Raw genomic sequence first — 21348 nt, forward strand, 5'->3', positions numbered from 1 at the left:
GCTGATGGACATTCCCGCAAGAGCTGACGCATGGCCGAAGGCACTAAAGCCTCCCTCATTTATTTGAGAGAGGCCCGCCAAGCAGCCGAGGCCGCATCGGCCACGAGCCAAGAGAGTAATGTACGGATACGGGAGAGGACAGTGACAGCCAAGCCCTTTAAAGTCGAGGACCAGGCATGGCTACACTGTCCTCAGGTGCCGGTTGGCCTCTCACCAAAGCTGCACCGACCCTGGAAAGGGCCGGTCGAGGTCATTAAAGCACTCCGACCGCAGTGCGTCCAGGTCCAACTGGGTAAGCGATGATGGTTTGTACACCCCACCCGCCTTAAGCCATACATCTCTCATGTGAGGCCTGACGGAGCGGCGGCACGAGCGGGGGCCGGAGAGACAGCGGCGCCAGGCAAGGCGACACCGGCACCACCGAACCAGGGACCGCGACGAGAGGGCCTTCGAAGGAGGGGGCCGCCACGGTCATCTGCTGCCTGTGGATGTCCGGGCTGTTACGGGATGCTGGCTGGAGACCTGGGCAGGCCGCGCAATTTATTTTGTCGTGTTATATTGCATTGTATGGTTGTGGGGGGGTTAAGGGCTGTCGTCACTGTCAGTGGTGGGAGGCATGGGGAGATTTAAATGGTCCATGGGGGAGGCAGAACCGAGGATGGTTATTTTTTCTCCGGGGGGGGGGGGGGGGGTGATGTAGAGGTGTCAGGGGAAGGATTCCCACCAAAAGGTGGGTTAGTGGGAGGGGTGATCGAGGAGATATAAGGAGAGAACGGGCGGGAAGAGGGGGCCTTTGGCGGGAACGATATTGGGACGGCTGGGGACAGGTGTGGATGGAAGAAAAGGATTAAAGGACGAGACCCCTGCAATCTTGTGTCTGCTCTCCTTTACACATATGTGACAATTTAGATATTATGTTTTATACTGCCTATTCGTTTTGCAATAATATATATTCTGAATCTTCCATATTGGAAAGTGATTTGATATTAACTGGTTCTTGATCAATGTTCGAGTTCTTAACTTTTTTCTGTGACATTGCTGCCCTATGTTAATTATAGTTCAATAAATAAAGTAAGCCCAACATAATCATATGCTCAGTGTAAACTAAATTCACCGCTGTTTTATAGAAAAGTGTGAGCTGGTCAGTTTAAACTAGGCATGTGATTTTGTTGACTCATTAATTATTAAACTATAATTAACAAAGGGCAGCAGTGTCACAGTAGTTAGTGAACCTCACTACAAAACGGGCCTTTATTTAATTCCTGGCCACAGCTGACATCAGTGTTGAGGTATATCTGAACTTGATCCACCTCCCCTCAACACCCTCACCCCACAAGTTGCCAAAAGTCATGATTTATGGTCAAACAACCCCCATTAATTAAAGGATGAGCAGAGACCCCCATTCAGCATTGTAGTGAATGTATAAAGGAAATAAAATGTGCAACCACATGGTTTGAAGCATGCGAACATATTTCCATTCCATTTAACGCATATTGTTTTTTCTTTTGGTATCGGCACAGTATGATGATGAGTATCTTCCGACCTGCGAAACGCTGACCGAAACAAAATGCCCCAACAAGCTTGAGAGCGCCAAGTGCAAATTCAGCACGTGGAACGCGACCATCCGTTTCAATGACACTGGGTCAGGAATCAAAATGATAGATCCACCTGGTGACATGAGCAACAACGGTGGCGAGAAGACGTTGACCAAGAGCTTTTCCGGAGACTGCTGTAACACAAGTCTAAACATCAGCATCACAGACATAGCAGGGAACACACGTGTGTGCTCCTATGACATGAAGGTACCGTTGAAACTACACTACCATATATATAATGTTATATACAAACTACATGCTATATTGAATTGGCCTAAAGGTGTTAAGAAAACTGTCGAGTCAATGGTCAGTGGAGAGATGGACTTTACTGTACCGGAAAACCTCGGCGAACGCGGGGGTTATGTTCCTAAAAAACAATCTGTGTAGGGTGAAACTACGTCCGACAAATAATTGACCACATGGGAAAAAATAGGTTGTGTTCCTGGCTCCGAAATTATGACCCAATTCCTCTGTAACTTATTGTATACTAGCTTTACTACCCGGCTTCGCCCGGAACTTGGATTCACCACGCCCAGCCGCCTTTGTCTCCCCAGTGGCGATGTTCACACACCACACCAGTTACTCGTTTGAGGCTGAGTCGACCTAGGGGAGACCCAGGACCGGTTCAAATAATCGTTACCGGTGGTGGCCGTGAGCGGGAATCGAACTCGGGTAGCCGGGTTCGTAGCGCAGCGCGCTAAGCACTGCGCATGCGTGGGTGACATGACAGATGTGATCTCACAGCTCACTTGCCGTGCAAAAAATATGCATTATTGCGCCCCCCCCCCAATTTTTTTTTTTTACATGGTGTACAGTCTGGAAAATACCCATATGGCAAATTTCAAGTTTGTTGCATGTCCGGAAGTACGCAAAACATTTTGAACAGACACACATAATCACAAATTTACCTTTTATATATGTTGAGTGACACTTGACGACTCGGAGACGGAGGTACAGGTAAGGGCTTCCGCCGGTGTTTATTTAAGGGCTTACGCCAATAACACGGGGTATAACACTTCCCCCAAGGGTAAGGGGTCCTACACTTGGACCCCTGACTCTGTCTGCCCCTTAATACAGCGGGCTGCCCATGCTGCCTCCTGTGCGCCGGCCGAGGGTTCATCCGACTCGGCCGACCCAGGAGCGCAGTCACACCTAGCTCTTAAGCTGACAAACTTTTATCCCTTTACCCCTGGCTCTAGCTTCCACCCTTCTTCGTTCCCTGGTTCCAGCCAAGACCCCGTTGATGTCACGGTCCCCTATTTAAGTACTCTCGCGGGACATGACGTCACCCCGCCCGCAGGCGCGCATGACGCCACCTCCCGTGACGTCACCACACCTGAGAGCGAGCCTGACGTCATGCCCGCCACTAGTCCTCTACTTTACACCCCCCCTGTGAAAAAAAAAAAACAGCTGACCCGGCTGCAACCATGACGAAAGCGGGGCCTGGTTCCAGACGGAAGGCTCACAACCCAAGGGGACACATGTGCATGAAGGCTACCAGAACGAAACCCCAACATAAGGGCAGCATGGCATAACAACAGCTAACACAACTAATAAGAAAAAGAGAACGAAGGCCCCCCTCGCCCATAGCAGCGCCGAACTGGCTGGGGTCCGATGACGGCAGGCCAGTCCATCACCGGAGCCGCATCCCCCTCGAGCGGGTATGCACTGCCGGCCCCCTCTCTCGTGTGGCGTCGGGCGACAGTGCAGGTGGCTCGTTAGCGGGCGACAGGTCCCCCGCCGGGGCCTCCGGTGGCCGAGGAGCCTTTGCTTTCGTCACTTGCGAGGGCTCTGAGGGCACACACACAGGGCGGATGTCGCCTCCGTCATCATGACCCGGGCAATCAGGCACGTCGAACGCATCACCCACCGGCGGCTCCGGAAATGGGGATGGATCCACAGGGGTAGATGGCACATAACGTTTGAGCCGGGATGGGTGCACTATCCACTGCCGGAGACCGAACCAAATCCGATCGCACTGCGGCCGTCGGACCTCCACAACCTCAACGAGGCCCTGCCAAGGGCAATGTAATTTGGGAGATGTGCCAACGGGAACCTGGGGGCAATGCAGCCATGCCTTATGGCCCGCTACCCACGGGAGGCCAGCTGCCTGGTGTTTGGGCAGGTGCTTCGTAGACGCCTGCCGGCTGGTGGAATTTTCGACATCGGCTTGCCGTGCCTCACGCAACCGGTAGAGCGCGACCTTGAAGGGTACCAGCACCGCCGACCCCTTCCTGGAGGACCTGACGTCCATCTGGACGTGCATCGGGGGCTCCGGCTCCCTACCATACATCAAATAAAAAGGTGAGAATCCCGTTGAGGCATGAAGAGCCAACCGATACGCCACCAAGATCCCCGGGACGAGCTCATTAACGCGAGAAATCTAGTCTGACTGGGACGTGTTCATGTGGTGGTACAGCATGTATGTGAGGGTGCGGTTCAACCACTCTACCATCCCGTCTGATTAGGGGTGGTAGGGTGAGGTGCAGATTTTCTTGGTGCCAAGGATGTCACACACCTCCTTGAGCAACCTAGACAAGAAATTCCGCCCCTGGTTGGTTAGCAATTGTTCCGGCATGCCCTTGTTCAACACGTACCCCTGGACGAATGCCTTGGTGATAGAAGAGGCTGACTGGTCCACCAAAGACCACACCACAGGCCAACGTGTGAGGTATTCGACGCCCACCAAGAGGTATTTATGGCCCCGTTGGGATGCTGAGAATGGGCCCAAAACGTCGAGCACTACAAGCTCATTAATGCAAGAAACCCGGATGGACTGCAGCAGGATCTGGTTCTGGCCAACTGGGGCCTTCCTCCGCGCACAGTCGTGGCAACCCTTCAAAATCAGCGCCACGTCACCCTCTACACCTGGCCAGTAATAGTCCTGTTTAAGGGTCAACAAGGTCTTGTGGTAGCCATGGTGCATAAGCTTCTCGTGAATGTCTCGGGTTGATTTACCTCAAAGGCTAGTGGGCACAACCACGCAATAGAGTTCCAATTGGGCATCCCAACGCATGAGGAGACTGTCATGCACGACATTCACCGGGGCAGCCGATGAAGCAGAACTCCGGGCCTTACGCCCAACGTGGCGTTGTAGCCTAAGCAAAGAGGAATCCTCCATCTGCAACCTGGACCATACCTCTCGGGGGTGTCCCATGCTAAAATCCATAGGCAACGCTGTAGCTGGAGGGGTGGCCGAGCACCCGAGAGGGCATCCAGGGAATCATCCATGCGAGGCAATGGATATGCATCAGCCACCGAGATCTTGTTCAATTTACGGAAATCGACGCAGAACCGGAGACTCCCGTCCCGTTTCTTGACTAGCACAATGTGGGCACCCCAAGGGCTAGTGGATGGGGAGATAATGTCCGCCGCCAACATTTCGTCAACAGCCGAGCTGACATGCTCTTTTTCCACCGGGCTAAAGTGGTGGGAATTCAGTCGAATAGGGGCCGAATCGCACGTATCAATGTGGTGTTCCAGAAGGGCAGTGCGACCTAGATAAAATTTACTTTGGCTAAACACATCGGTGAATCTCTCGATGATGTTGCGGAGTCTCTGGCGCATCACGCCCGCCACCACCCCTCCATCCGGTGAAGTGCACTCGGGTGGAGGAGCTGGGGTCGCATGCGCTAGGACGGCGCCGGATGGAACTACGATCGGTGAGGGCCCCGAATTGAGGACCTGTAAAAAAAGGTCCTGGCGTCCCGACACGGCCGTCAAAACGCCCACCAACCCGTCCATCTTTGAAAAGTAACTGGAGGGGGATAGAAAAATACCCGTCTCCAGAGAGCGCAATTTGAGTGGTCTGTGCAGCCTGAGGGGTAGCAGAATTTTTGACCCCGGTGAATCGATCACAGCTGCCTTCTTCAAAGCCCGTACACTGGCGACCAAGGGGGACAGAACGGTCGGCGATTGCAGAAAGTGAAACCGCCTCCCTGACGGCATTTCCACACAGCCCTCGTCGACGAGAATTCGAATGGGCATACTGGACAAAAAGTCAGTCCCCAAAAGGCATGGCACCGTCAATGCCTTGGAGACCAAAATAGGCCCTACCAATTTAATCTCGTCGACCCGAACCGACGCCACAATGTGGCCCAAGAAGCCCAAACTGCCATTTGCGGCCACACAAGCCCCGTGAACCAGCTGTAAGGGATCCACGCTGCCAGGTAACAAATGGAAGATGACCTCCAAAATGATAGTGGCAGACGCTCCCGTATCCACCAAGATGCATACTTCAACCCCCTGCACGCATCCTGCCATCGCCGAGGAGCCGGCAGCCACCGCCACCACCCGATGCGCAAGCGAATTCAAATGGCGGATCCGTCTGGGCCACCCAGCAGATGACAACCAGCATGCCAAGGGTGCACCCGACCCCCCAGAGACAACCCCATGATGAGGGACCCGAGCCCCGCTAGATGCATGAGGTGAGGGGAGCGGCCGTGCGAGTGATGTGTCGCGACTCGCCTGGGGCCCGGGGGCCGATGCTGACGAGGGTCCGGAGGGAGCCGGAGAGGACTTGCTGAAGGCCACTGGAGCATTCCGGCAGCCCCGCTCTATGTGGCCCTGCTGACCACAGTGGAAGCAGGCCACTGCAGCAGCGTCCTGAAGACAGGAAGGTCCCGCCCGCCACCGCTGCTCCGGCCGGCGACCACCCGCACCCCTCCCGCAGCGGTCAGGCACCACCAGGGCCGCGAGGGTGTCCACCCCCTGAGGGGCGGCCCCCCCCCTCCGGCACCGGGGCCCCCGGGCATGCCGCCATCCGGGGCTGTTGTCGTAGAGAGAGGTACGCTCGAATGTTCTCGGCCACCGCTAATGACGTAATCTGGCGATTGTTGGCAATTGACAAAATGATCCCCAGCTCCCACGCCAGGTCAAGCAGCCTTTCGAGGGCCAATTAATCTAATGCCCTGCCCTCCAGGTCAGGGTATGTGGCCTGCGCCAATGCCAGGAGGGAGCAGTAGAATTCCAACGGCAGCTCCCCCTCCTCCCTCCGCCGTAGTGAGAACTTAAGCCGTGCACGGGACGGTGGCTCGAAGACGGCGGCCATCTGCAGATGCACCGCCGGAAGTGAAGACTTATTGGCCGGCAGAATCGACTTGAATGCTTGCAGCACCCTCTCGTCTAAGCAGGTCGGAAGGGCCCGCAACGCTTCATCCATGGGCCAGCCGACCGACATATATGCCACGTCAAACCAGTCCTGGAAAGTCAACCAGTCGCCCCCCTTCATGACGAACGACGCGACGTGGGGCAACCGGCGCAGCCACTGGCCACTCGGCGTGGACCGCAGCAAGGACGCATCCCCGGACGCCCCGGACGGCGCTGCGACGACCGCAGCAGCAACACCGGGTTGCGGAGTTACGGCGGCACCTGCTGCCCACCCCGCGGCGAGATGCGGAGCTGCGGCGGCGACCGCGGCAAAACCCGCAGGCACAGCAAAGTGCGGATCTGCGGCGGCGCCCGCGTCCCACCCCACAGTTGCGGCGAGGTGCGGAGCCGCGGCGGCACCAGCGGCAACCCCCCGGCGGCGCAGCGAGGTGCGGAGCTGCGGCGGCAATGTACGAAGCCATGGCGGCACCTGCAGCAAATCCCGCAGGTGCGTCGGGGTGCGAAGATGCGACGGCTCCCGCGACTTACCCCGCAGGTGCGAGGTGCGGAGCTGCGGGGGCGATGTACGGAGCCACGGCGGCACGCGCGGCAAATCCCGCAAGCACGGCGGGATGCGGAGCCATGGCGGCGGCCGTGGCCCACCCCGCAGGCGTGGCGAGGTGGGGAGCCGCGGCGGCGATGTGTGGAGCTGCGGTGGCACCCGCAGGCGCGACGAGGTGGGGAGCTGCGGCGGTGCCGGCGGCCCAACCCCAAGGCACGGCGAAATGCGGAGCTGCGGCCTAACCTTCGGCCAACACTGCAGGCGCAGCGCGGAGTCGCGGCGTCGGAGGTGGCAACTTCCGCCGGCGCGGCGAGTTGCGGAGCTGCGGCATCGCCGGTGGCCAACCCCGCAGCCACGGCAAGAACCGGGGCCGTGGCAGCACCCGCAATAGAGAGTGGAGTCACGGCACCCATGGCGTCGATTTGCGGCATCGCGCAAAAAATGAAGGCCGCCTGCGACATCGCAGGCAAAATGGCCACCGCTGGCAGCGTCGCATGCAAAATTGCAGCCAACTCCCGTGGCGCATCCGACGAGAAGTTGGCACCAAAATTCGAAGAGGCGGGGAAGGGGAATGACGGAAACCCGCCGCTCCGGCTCTAAATTCGTGTCGGGTGCACGCATCTTCGCCCCCACCTCGGCAAGTGACACGGAGAGCTGCGCCATCGCTTGCATGAGCAGCTCCAGCTGCCGAGCGAAGGCGCTCCCCGCGTCCAGTGGCGGTGCGCAGGCACCCCCGGCCGCCGTCCCCTCCTGCCCCAGCAGGTACGGTTCCCCGGGGCACAATCTCCGGGTCCCCGGACTCCGGGATCGCTTCTGGAGCCTCCTCCGCGCCTTCGTCGTGTTCAGAGCATCCCGTCGGCGGGTTCTTTCGCCGCGTGCCAGACTTGGACATGGCGGCGGCAGCGTAAACACTTCCAACACCAGTTGTTGAGAGGCTCTTGACGACTCGGAGACGGAGGTACAGGTAAGGGCTTCCGCCGGTGTTTGTTTAAGGGCTTACGCCAATAACACGGGGTATAACACTTCCCCCAGGGGTAAGCGGTCCTACACTCGGACCCCTTATGCTGGCAAACTCCTATCCCTTTGCCCCTGGCTCTAGCTTCCACCCTTCTTCGTTCCCTGGTTCCAGCCACGACCCCTTTGACGTCACCATCCCCTCTTTAAGTACTCTCGCAGGACATGACGTCACCCCGCCCGCAGGCGCACATGACGCCACCTCCCGTCACGTCACCGCACCTGAGAGCGAGCCTGACGTCATGCCCGCCACTAGTCCTCTACATTTATATAGATGATTTCCACCTTGTTATTGTAAGCAAGGATGCTCAGTCGCTCTCTATTTGTGTGTTTATACTATTTTTCAATTTTACATCAACACAAAACCCTTGTCTTCATTATTCTACTTTCCAATTAATTACAAGCCCATCACTCGCCCCTTACACTGTTATTCGAGTACGAATACTAGTGATTCACCATCTAGGCGTCTGTATGACTGACGTCCTTAACGAATTCATGGCTAGATGCATGTGGCAATGTGTGAACATTTGCGTTGTGCATGAGAGTGTTGCGTATGTGTTACATTATCATGCAAAAACACACCCTAAAAAACGGACATGTCACCTATATATAAATCGTTCTCACAGTCGATTCACTTACACCATAGTATCTTCTAACGGATGCAGCACTCTCACCTCTTGCAAGCCTAGCAACTGCACTTTTTGCACGAAAGTCATCACTTTTCTTGATTTTTCTCACTACAATCACCACCGATCAACTTACCTCAGGGGCCATGAATAAAAAGTCAGACCGCATGAGAGTGTTGGGGATGGAAGGTGGCGACGAGATGTGAAACCTCGGCATCTCCAGCCCAGTACAATCGGACTGCGCGCTACTTTTCGATACTGAGATGAGAATCATAGTGTAAACCCACGTATAGCCAAAACATCACCCCCCTGTTCCGGAAACAGACCTGGATTTGAGTTCAATGCTCAGCTACTATTTAGTCCAGCAGTCCTTGTTTGAATCTGGCATTCACCTGTTTTTGTAGATATGCTAGTGTTGTCATTGCACTGATCTGGCCCATGTCTTCCAATCACTCCTGCCCAGGAATTAATGCCATGACTCGGATATTAATATACAATAGCATTTTAATTATTAAAACATATATATGCTTGCAATGTATGATGCACATTTTATCTCAGTATTCATCTCCAAATTAATGCATTATCTATAACCCCCTGCCCCCCTCCCAATCGACGGGCACAGTATGATGACGCATCTCTTCCGACCTGCGAAATGTTGACTGAAACAAAATGCCCAAACAAGCTTGAGGGCGCCAAGTGCAAATCCAGCACGTGGAACGCGAACATCCGATTCAATGACACTGGGTCAGGCATCAAAATGATAGATCCTCCTAGTGACATGAGCACCAACGTTGGCGAGAAGACGTTGACCAAGAGCTTTTCAGGAGACTGCTGTAACACAAGTCTAAGCATCAGCATCACAGACATAGCAGGGAACACACGTGTGTGCTCCTATGACATGAAGGTACCGTTGAAACTACACTACGATATATATAATGTTATATACAAATTACATGCTATATTGAATTAGCCTAAAGGTGTTAAGAAAACTAACGAGACAATGGTCAGTGGACAGATGAACTTTACTGTACAGGAAAACCTCGGCGAACGCGGGGGTTATGTTCCAAAAAAATTAAGTGTAAAACTATGTCCGACAAATAATTGACCATATGGGAAAAATTACGTTGTGGTCCTGGCTCTGAAATTATCACCCAATTCCTCTTTAACTTATTCTATATGATGTCCACCTTGTTATTGTATACAATGATGCTAAGTCGCTCTCCATTTGTGTGAATACTATTTTACATCAACACAAAATCCCGTCTTAATTATTTCTATTTCCAATTAATTGCTAGTCCAACACTCGCCCCTAACACTGTTATTTGAATAATAGTGATTCACCATGTAGGCGTCTGTATGACTGACGTCCTCAACGAATTAATGGCTATATACATGTGGCAATGTGTATGGGTTACACTATCATATAAAAACATACATAAGAGGTTTTTGGGTTAAACATACACTTAAAACAGACATCTTACCTATGTATAAATCTTCTTGGTTCTTTCGGTAAAGTCACGTAAAATGGAAATAATAAAATAATAAAAATAAACATAATAAAATAATTCTCACGACGTTTCGGCCACAACGCAAGCAGCCGTCCTCAGGTGAAGAACAGGTCTGTCGAGAAGACAGAGTCTGAATGACAACCCCAGGCTTGGAGCGTATTTTTTAAGCTGGGTTGGAGGGGCGGGAGAGAGCGCCTTGACAAAATAATTTGCATATCAAGAGGAATTTAGCATATTTGTGGGAAATGCAGATATGCGATTATCACTACTTGGCGGGGGGTATAAAGTCATTATGCCCGTGCATTATGCAGGATTAGCAGCATCAAAGGGAGGGGGTAGAGGTAGCATTAATAAAGATAAGGAATGTTAATAGTATGTATCTGCAGTAACTAAACCACCACGTAGACAACTAAAGTATAAACTACATAGTATCATCAGTATACTAAATATACTCTTTAATAAGCTGAGCTACTAACAGTAAGTAATACATTACAATTCTACGTCGCAAAATTATAATATGCTTCCAGCTAAACTTTATTCTCTTACATCACACGGGTCTACCCCATGCTATATACTGCCATAGACAAACCTAACATTAAATTATATACTGTATTACTATACACCACCTTATACATTGTAATATTACACTATGTATTATTCTACCTACCCTACTGTATATCACACTGCTGTATATTCACTATACAATTACGATACTATATATTAATTGTATAGGGTGGTGTATTATAATAATACAGTATATAATTTAATGTTGGGTTTGTCTACGGCAGTATATAGTATGGGGTATATCCGTGTGATGTAAGAGAATAAAGTTTAGCTGGAAGTATATTATATTTTTTGCGACGTAGAATTGTAATGTATTACTTACTGTTAGTAGCTCAGCTTATTGAAGAGTATATTTAGTATACTGATGATACTATGTAGTTTATACTTTAGTTGTTTACGTGGTGGTTTAGTTACTGCAGATACATACTATTAACATTCCTTCTCTTTATTAATGCTACCCCTACCCCCTCCCTTTGATGCTGCTAATCCTGCATAATGCACGGGCATAATGACCTTAAACCCCCCGCCAAAACTCCTACGCATTTCACAAGTAGTACTAATCGCATATCTGCATTTCCCATAAATATGCTAAATTCCTCTTGATATGCAAATTCTTTCATCAAGGCGCTCTCTCCCCCCTCCAACCCAGCTTAAAAAAGACGCTCCAAGCCTGGGGTTGTCATTCAGACTCTGTCTTCTCGACAGACCTGTTCTTCACCTGAGGACGGCTGCTTGCGTTGTGGCCGAAACGTTGTGAGAATTATTTTACGATGTTTTATTTTTATTATTTTATTATTTCCATTCTACGTGACTTTACCGAAAGAACCAAGAAGATTAATCCCTGCAGTCACGAAAGCTTTAAATCGAAAGTTACATATAAATCGTTCTCACAGTCAATTCAATTACACCATAGTATCTTCCAATGGATGCAGCACTCTCACCTCTTGCAAGCCTAACAACTGCACTTTTTGCACTAAAGTCATCACTGTTCTCTGATTTTTCTCACTACAATCACCACCACTCAACTGACCTCAGGGGCCATGATTAAAAAGTGAGATCACATGATTGTGTTTTGAGGGAAGGTGGCGACGAGATGTTAAACCTCGGCATATACAGGCCAGTACAAGCGAAATGCGTGCTACTTTTCGACAATGAGATGAGAATCTTAGTAGTGTCAAACCACGTGTAATGCGAGCGTAAATGGGGTTGTTGCTGGCCTCTGGTCCAATCACGCGGCCCGGGGCATTGGGGGGCGGAGCCTGGTCTGCGGGGCGTGTGGGAGGGGCCACCGTTCACCTCGGCTCCAATGGGAGGCGAGGTGAATGGGGGCGGAGCCAGCGGGGTAGTATGGGAAGGCCGGATCTGACGATCCGGGAGGCGGGAGTCAGGGTCACGTGGGGGGAATGGATATAAGTGGGAGCCCGGAAGAGATCGGGGGAGTTGGGGAAGTTAAGAGGCTGAGCCACGTTGGGTGGTGAGGAAAGATCCACGCCATCGGCCACGTGGCCGAAGGACCTCAGCATGCCGTCGGCCAGCGGTGTGCGGAGTGCGGGTATAGAGGAGCTAATGGAGGAGTGTACGGGGCACGCGAGAGAGAGCGTGCGTAGCACGCGAGAAAGAGAGCGTGCGTGGCACGCGAGAGGGAGCGTGTGCGGGGCACGCGCGAGACGACACTGGTCCGAGAGGAGGCCAGTGGGGGTGCGGAGAAGAACCTGAATAAAAGACAAACGGAGACCAGCATCGCCTGACGGAGTCTTTTATTACACTGGTGTCAGAAGTGGAACGAGATGTCAAAACATCTCAAGAAACAGAATATACCTGCACCATCTTCAGAAGACGAAGAGGACCTTCCTCCGGCGGTGGCGGTCCCGACCATGGAAGGCGTGGGCGAAGTGGCGGCGAGCGACACGACAGGAGTACAAGATGTCGTCGGGGCGGCCGGGCCATCTGCGTCGACGGGCGCCGAGGACGGCTGGCGACACGTGGCGGTCCAGCTTGATTCACTGCGGGCCGTTCTGCTGGATTTAGTCACCCTGGTCGCGCCAGTGACGATGCCGGATCGGCCACGCGGCGGGCCTTCAAGCGGGGAGCCTTCGGGTGGGGCCAAGCTGTCCGCCATTGGGGCCTCTGCGACGCTTCCCGCCCTCTCCGACACGCGGCAGGACACCGCCATCTTGGGTGTGGTCGCGGACAAAAGGCGGGAAGCCGCCATCTTGTCGCCGCCGCCGCGGGAAGCCGCCATCTTGTCGCTGCCACGGCGGGAAGACGCCATCTTGTCGCCGCCGCAGGGGACGCCTGCATCAGAAGACAGCAGCTCGGGGACTTGCAGCCATCGCCTGACGACGATTAAAGAATTCTCAATTGGAGAAGATTGGAGCGCATTTGCGTGGTGTTTTGAGTCGGCCGTCCGATCCGCCAAGTGGACGGATGCGGAGGCCTTGGAAGTTCTGCCGACGATCCTGGACGACAAGTCTTTGAAATTCTTCCGCTCCATCAAGGCCGCGAAGAAGGCGATGCTGAAAGGGGCGTTCGACGAAATGGCGGAAGCGTACGAGCCTCCGGATGATGCACACCGCAGATTCGTCCAGAGGCAACGGGCACCCGAAGAATCACCTGTGGCTTTCCGGGGCGCTGTGCTTGAGCTGGCCATGGCCGCGTATCCAGAGACGGAGCCCGACTTGTTGGAGCCCTTGATACTGGGTAAGATGTTGGAGCTGTCCAAGGACTTGGGCATTCCGATGCCGATATGCGGCCATGAGCAGATGATCTCCCGGATGGCAGCCAAGTGCCTCAACGCGCAGTTCAACTTGCGCCGTTGGACACAGGTGACCGCCTGGACGGGGAGCCCGACCGTGAAGGAAGGCGCCGCCGGGTGGACTCCGTCAAAGGCCGTCTTCGTGCCGGACGAGAGGGGGCCTGGCGATCTCTCTGCAGCGGCGGCCCAGTGGGTTCCTCGAGGGGGAGCGGAGTCGCACTCCGGCCCACCGCTGAGGGATCATCGGGACGGGGGGGGGGGGGGGGGAGCCGGGCGGCGGGCCGACTCATCGTGTTACCGCTGCGGGCATCTTGGACACTTCGCGCGGGACTGTCGGAGTCGCCCTCGCCCGCCTCTTCAGCCGGAGTCCCCGGCCAAGGACGCGACGTCAACGCCGGAGAGTCAACCGTGTCAGGCAAGTCGGTACGCATCAGACACCCGGCAAGGCCTGTCATCTCATGCATCACCGTCGGTACGCGTTCCGGGGGCCTGTTCTAATGGGGAGACTCTAAGGGATCCGCGTCGCTCGCTGACACAGTGGCGGAAATTGGCACGGAGGGTGGTTGCAGCTGCTACTGGGTCGTCGACCGTGCCGGGTTCGATATAGGGGGTCGACGTGCGGATTTTGGTAGATTCGGGCGCGTCCGCAACTATCATCTCGGACGTGATATTCTATCTCCTGTCCATTCTGCCGTCGCGGGTACGACCGGTTTACGATTCATGTGTTGCGGCGAACGGAGGGAGTATGGGCATCGTTGGTCAGGTGGAGGCGCGTATTTCGGTTGGGGGTGTGTCGGCTTCGGGGACGGTTTTAGTCTCCAGGTCCCTCGCTGTGCCGTGTTTGTTGGGGACCGATTTCCTGGCAAATATGCCCATTCAGATAAGGGTTGATCAGAATTGTATTGAGTTACCGGTGGGCCAAAATATTTTCTTTTTGCCGTCGCCGTGGGGTGCAGGCACTATCCGATGTTTCGGTCGACATTCCACCTGGCTCGCAGATGCTTATCCCACTGCGTTATCGGAAGCCCGTGCCTGGGGTCGAGGGGGCGGTGGGGGTGTTGTTGTCGCCGTCCAACGCGGTTACGGATGGCCTGGCGCTGGTCGCGGCACGAACGATTGTTCGGCCGGGTCAGCCTCCGTTTTTGCAAGTGTTGAATGGAAGCGCGGACAATGTCGTCGTGCCGGCTGGAACGGTTTTGGCACATGCTACGACTGCCTTCACGGCCCATGACGATCCGGCCCACCGGGGCCTCGTAGGGGAGGTTTCGGCCTCGACGGCGCAGGACGATCGATGGATCGCCGGGTTGTGCCAAGAAAATGCGTCCTTGACTACGGACCAGCGGTCCGCGCTTCGCGCGCTGTTGGAGAAATATTCTGATGTCTTTAGTGAAGACGATTTCGATCTGGGACGCACCTCGTTGCTCTGCCACCATATTGATACCGGGGATGCTGCTCCCATTCGGATGAATCCACATCGGTTGAGCCCGGCGGAGAGGGAACATGTACGCGGCGCGGTGGATGATATGCTAGTCGCTGACATTATCTCTCCGTCCAACGGCCCGTGGGGCGCTCCGGTGGTCCTGGTAAATAAAAAGGATGGTAATTTACGGTTTTGTGTCGATTTTCGGAAGTTAAACAAGGTGTCGGTTGCGGACGCTTACCCCCTGCCGCGTATGGATGATTCCCTCGATGCCTTGTCTGGGGCGAAATTTTTTTCCACTCTTGACCTCTCTTCGGGGTTCTGGCAGCTCCCCCTGGACGGGTCCTCGAGGGAAAAGACGGCTTTCCGTACGCCGCAGGGCCTGTTTCAGTTTAATTGTCTTCCCATGGGGTTGAACGCCGCCCCTGCTTCTTTCCAGAGGTTGATGGAACTCGTGTTGACCGGTCTGCAGTGGGACACGTGCTTGATATATTTGGATGATGTTATTGTGTTCAGCCGTACGTTTGAGGAGCATCTTCAGAGATTGGATGCTGTTTTTGCGAGGGTGCGTTCCGCCAATTTGAAATTTAAGCCCAAGAAGTGTCACCTTTAGCAACGATCCATGCGCTATTTGGGCCAGATAGTCAGCTCTGACGGTGTGGCCACGAACCCGGAGAAAACGGCGTTCGTCCGGGACTGGCCGATTGCGGCCACGGTGGGTGACGTGCGTCGTTTTGTCGGGTTCTCTTCCTGTTATCGCAGGTTCGTTCCAAATTTTGCCACGATCGCTAGGCCATTGCACCTCCTTACGGCAAAGAACTGGAGGTTCAGCTGGGGACCGGTGGAGGAGTCGGCGTTTCATGGCCTATGCGATCGCTTGGCGTCAGCGCCGACGCTGGACTACCCTGATTTCACTCTGCCTTTTATTCTGGATACCAACGCTAGTGACATGGGGATTGGGGCTATCCTATCACAGTTTAAGGGTGGCGTCGAGCACGTGGTGGCTTACGGGAGCCGCGTTTTATCTCCGGCGGAGACCCGCTACTGCGTTACCCGCCGGGAACTGTTGGCTATAGTGCATTTTGTCCGTCAATACCGGCCGTATTTGTGACTGTGCCCGGCGGAAGCCGCCTAAGCAACCGTATGTTCCCCCAGTGCAGTCGATACAAGTTTCGCGGGTTAACGAGTTGGTGGCGTTGGATATTCTGGGGCCCTTTCCCCCATCCGCTCGGGGGAACAAATTTTTGTTGGTCGGGGTTGAATATCTTTCCCGCTGGCCGATGGCCTAGCCCTTGCCCGACCAGTCGGCGGCGTCTATCACGGAGGCATTTCTGTTCGGATATGTGATGGACAAGGGGGCCCCGGAAAGGTTGCTTACAGACCAAGGGCGAAATTTTTCTTCCAACCTATTGCGGGATGTGTGCGACGCATTGGGGACTAAGAAGGTTCGGACGTCTTCCTACCATCCACAAACTGATGGGATGGTTGAACGGTTGAACCGGACCCTGTCGGCCATGCTCTGTCATACGGTTAGCGAGAAGCAGGCCGATTGGGATTTGCATTTCCCTGGGGTGCTCTCCGCTTACCGGATGGCGCCGCATGCGTCAACAGGGTACTCGCCCTTCTTTTTGATGTACGGCCGCGAGAATGTGCCGCCGGCGGAAGTGCAACTTGGCACGCGGGCGAGGGGTCCTGTTAAGCCCCTCCCCGAGTATATTCGTGACACCGCTCGACGCGTGGCGGAGACGCGGGAGGTGGCCCGATTGGCTATGGCCAGGACCCAGGCCCGGAACGAACGTTGCACCCGGCGCTCTCATTGTGGGTTCCCCTGGCGAGTGGGGGACATGGCCTGGCTCCACTGCCCACAGGTACCGGTGGGGACCTCCCCTAAGTTGTGCAAACCCTGGCAGGGGCCGGTTGTGCTTATTGAGGTCCCTAGCCCGCAGTCCGCGCGCATTCGTGTCGGATCGCGGCGTTGGTACGTTCACACGTCCCGATTGAAACCCTACGTGGCCCCACGAGTGGATGCGTCATCTCCTAACGTTGCCTTGCCAGTGTCTGTCGCGTCCGATGCACCACTGTCGTGCCTCCTGTAGATGGGCCGGCTGTGATCCTGCCGGACACAGGGATTCCTGCACCGAGTGGGCCTACCACGGCGAACGGTGACATTTGGCCCCGCTGCCCCTCCAACCCCACCGCGGTTGCAGTTGCAGGGGGCCCCGACTATGGACCTCTCTGGGGAACGGGGTGCTGGGACGGACAGGCCTCCACCAGCGGCGGATGGTTCCGGTTCCGCCGCTCCTAAAACCTTGTCGGGACTGCGACCTTTGAGGGCGCCGCCTCTCGTGAATGACGGGCCGGCAACCCACACTCGTTCCAAATCCCTTCCCTTTCGTTAATTGTGTTGTTGTTATACTCTCCGTGGTGTCTGGTGATTCCTGATTGTGATGCTGTCGCTCGCATTATTTTATCCTATTGCAGCCGGGACGGCTGGATTTTCATCAGGGGGGGGGGGGTTTATGTAATGCGAGCGTAAATGGGGTTGTTGCTGGCCTCTGGTCCAATCACGCGGCCCGGGGCATTGGGGAGCGGAGCCTGGTCTGCGGGGCGTGTGGGAGGGGCCACCGTTCACCTTGGCTCCAATGGGAGGCGAGATGAATGGGGGCGGAGCCAGCGGGGTAGTATGGGAAGGCCGGATCTGACGATCCGGGAGGTGGGAGTCAGGGTCACGTGGGAGGAATGGATATAAGTGGGAGCCCGGAAGAGATCGGGGCAGTCGGGGAAGTTAAGAGGCTGAGCCACGTTGGGTGGTGAGGAAAGATCCGCGCCATCGGCCACGTGGCCGAAGGACCTCAGCACGCCGTCGGCCAGCGATGTGCGGAGTGCGGGAATAGAGGAGCTAACGGAGGAGCGTGCGGGGCACGCGAGAGAGAGCATGCGTAGCACGCGAGAGAGAGAGCATGCGTAGCACGCGAGAGAGAGAGAGAGAGCGTGCGTGGCACGCGAGAGGGAGCGTGCGCGGGGCGCGCGCGAGACAACACTGGTCCTAGAGGAGGCCAGTGGGGGTGCGGAGAAGAACCTGAATAAAAGACAAACGGAGACCAGCATTGCCTGACGGAGTCTTTTATTACACATGTATAGCCAAAACATCACCCCCGTGTTCCGGAAAATAGACCTCGTTAAGAAAACCATGTATAGCTGTAACAAACATTCGATAAAACCGCATTTGGCAATGTTTTCTCGGAGTCCCTCATGACAAGAACATGGACTTGAGGTCAATGCTCAGCTACTATTTAGTCCAGCAGTCCTTGCTTGAATCCGGCATTCACCTGTTTTGTAGATATGCTAGTGTTGTCATTGCACTGATCTGGCCCATGTCTTCCAATCACTCCTGCCCAGGTATTAATGCCATGACTCGGATATTAATGTACAATAGCATTTTAATTATTAAAACATATATATGCTTGCAATGTATGATGCACATTTTATCTCAGTATTAATCTCCAAATTAATGCATTATCTATAACCCCCCGCCCCCCTCCCCATCGACGGGCACAGTATGATGACGCATCTCTTCCGACCTGCGAAATGTTGACCGAAACAAAATGCCCAAACAAGCTTGAGGGCGCCAAGTGCAAATCCAGCACGTGGACCGCGAACATCCGATTCAATGACACTGGGTCAGGCATCAAAATGATAGATCCTTCAAGTGACATGAGCACCAACGTTGGCGAGAAGACGTTGACCAAGAGCTTTTCAGGAGACTGCTGTAACACAAGTCTAAGCATCAGCATCACAGACATAGCAGGGAACACACGTGTGTGCTCCTATGACATGAAGGTACCGTTGAAACTACACTACGATATATATATATAATGTTATATACAAATGACATGCTATATTGAATTAGCCTAAAGGTGTTAAGAAAACTAACGAGTCAATGGTCAGTGGACAGATGAACTTTACTGTACAGGAAAACCTCGGCGAACGCGGGGGTTATGTTCCTAAAAAAATATGTGTCGGGTAAAACTACGTCCGACAAATAATCGACCACATTGGTTAGGTTGTGGGCCTAGCTCCGAAATGATCAGCCAATTCCTCTATAACTTTTTCTATATTATTTCCACATTGTTATTGCAAGCAAGGATACTCAGTCGCTCTCCATTTGTGTGTGAATACTATTTTTCAATTTTACATCAACACAAAACCCCCATCTTCATTATTACACTTTCCAATTAATTACAAGCCCAACACTCGCCCCTTACACTGATATTTGAATACTAGTGATTCACCATCTAGGCGAATTCATGACTGGCATCTTCAACGAATTCATGGCTAGATGCATGTGGCAATGTGCGAACATTTGCGTTGTGCATGAGCGTGTTGTGTATGTGTTACATTATCATACAAAAACACACAATAAAAAAACAGACATCTTACCTATATATAAATCGTTCTCGCAGTCTATTTAATTACACCATAATATCTTCCAACGGATGCAGCACTCTGACCTCTTGCAAGCCTAACAACTGCACTTTTGGCACGAAAGTCATCATTATTTTCAGATTTTTCTCACTACAATAACCACCACTCAACTTACCTCAGTGGCCATGATTAGAAAGTGAGACCGCATGAGAGTGTTGGGGAGAGTTGGTGGCGACGAGATGTGAAATCTCGGCATATACAGGCCAGTACAAGCGGACTGCGCGCTACTTTTCGCCAAAACATCACCTCGTTAAGTAAACCATGTATAGCTGTAACAAGCATTCGATAAAACCGCAATTGGCAATGTTTTCCCAGAGTTCCTCATGACACGAACATGGACTTGAGGTCAAATGCTCAGCTATTATTTAGTCCAGCAGTCCTTGCTTGAATCTGGCATTCACCTGTTTTTGTTGATATGCTAGTCTTGTCATTGCACTGATCTGGCCCATGTCTTCCAATCACTCCTGCCCAGGTATTAAAGTCATGACTCGGATATTAATGTACAATAGCATTTTATTATTTATATATATGCTTGCAATGTATGATGCAGATTTCATCTCAGTATTTATCTCAAAATTAATGCATGATCTATACCTGCCCCCACCCCATCCATGGGCACAGTATGATGACGCGTCTCTTCCGACCTGTGAAACATTGACCGAAACAAAATGCTCAAACAAGCTTGCAGATGCCAAGTGCAAATCCAGCAAGTGGAATGTGACCATCCGGTTCGATGACACTGGGTCTGGAATCAAGATGATAAATCCACCTGGTGACATGAGCAACAACGTTGGCGAGAAGACATTGACCAAGAGCTATTCTGGAGACTGCTGCAACACGGTGTTTAGCGTTGACGTCACAGATATGGCTGGGAACTTGCGTGTGTGCTCCTACGACATGAAGGAATCTAAGACATCGGCAGGGTTTACTGTTTTCCATATTGGCATCTGGGAAATGGTCATATTGGCATTTGGCCTGGCCCTAAGTGGGATCACTATTGTGATGTGATTTCAAATGCTTTGACATGTGTAATGCAGGCAAGAAATTAGTTTTATTGTGGGAGAAAATACTGTTGTTCTCTTCATGTTTTGTGCTATTAATTTTGCCAACACAAGACCTGGAAATATATTCACACTAACTCAGCCAAGTATGGTGTGAGTGATAAATAAAACAAGGGGGAGTAACGTCTCCCCACGCTTAAATACTGGTCGTGGGGTAATTGTATGGGCTTGCTTTAAAATATATATTTTTAAATTATACTCTGCACTCCTTTCATATTTCTGGTATATATAATGAATATGGATAGACGTGTTAATGTAGATATGATCAGCTGGCTATCTCAGGAGACTCGTGCCTATGAACCTGTAAACAGTTCATGAAAATCATGCTGCACTATTATAAGTGGTGGTTTACATGTTGCTTTTAGAGGTGATTGTGTTATTATGTGGTCCCATAGTTGGTTTGTTCAATTATCTAAATTAATTTTATGATTTGTAAATGTTACCTATTACGTTTTGGTGTCGGGATTTACATTCGGTTGTAAAATATTTCTAATAAAAGGTAAAGGGGGGTGGGGGCAGCTCATTGCAATGCGAGGGAGGCATATTTCATGAGCCAGGAAGATCCAATAAACATTTTAAGGGACTGTTGTTGTATCCCTTTTTTTAACGAGATGAAACAAACCCATTGAGACACGTGAGACATTATCACATTTGCAACGGGAATATAGAT

The 21348-nt window shown here is 52.8% G+C and overlaps 1 protein-coding gene across 1 annotated transcript in view; it reads left to right on the forward strand.

Moving 5' to 3' along the window:
- LOC133359001 (von Willebrand factor A domain-containing protein 7-like) overlaps positions 1-21262 on the forward strand; it is a 142233-nt gene extending 120971 nt beyond the window's left edge. The window contains exons 16-19 of the mRNA XM_061577377.1: positions 1521-1802; positions 9508-9789; positions 18691-18972; positions 20239-21262. Of these exons, the coding sequence (XP_061433361.1) occupies positions 1521-1802; positions 9508-9789; positions 18691-18972; positions 20239-20625 (1233 nt within the window). The 3' untranslated portion in view covers positions 20626-21262. The remainder of the gene's footprint in view (positions 1-1520; positions 1803-9507; positions 9790-18690; positions 18973-20238) is intronic.
- The last annotated feature ends 86 nt before the right edge of the window (positions 21263-21348 follow it).

Source organism: Lethenteron reissneri, chromosome 64 (genome assembly GCF_015708825.2).
Source record: "Lethenteron reissneri isolate LAM-NWPU_2019-01 chromosome 64, ASM1570882v1, whole genome shotgun sequence".
Lineage (NCBI taxonomy): Eukaryota > Metazoa > Chordata > Hyperoartia > Petromyzontiformes > Petromyzontidae > Lethenteron > Lethenteron reissneri.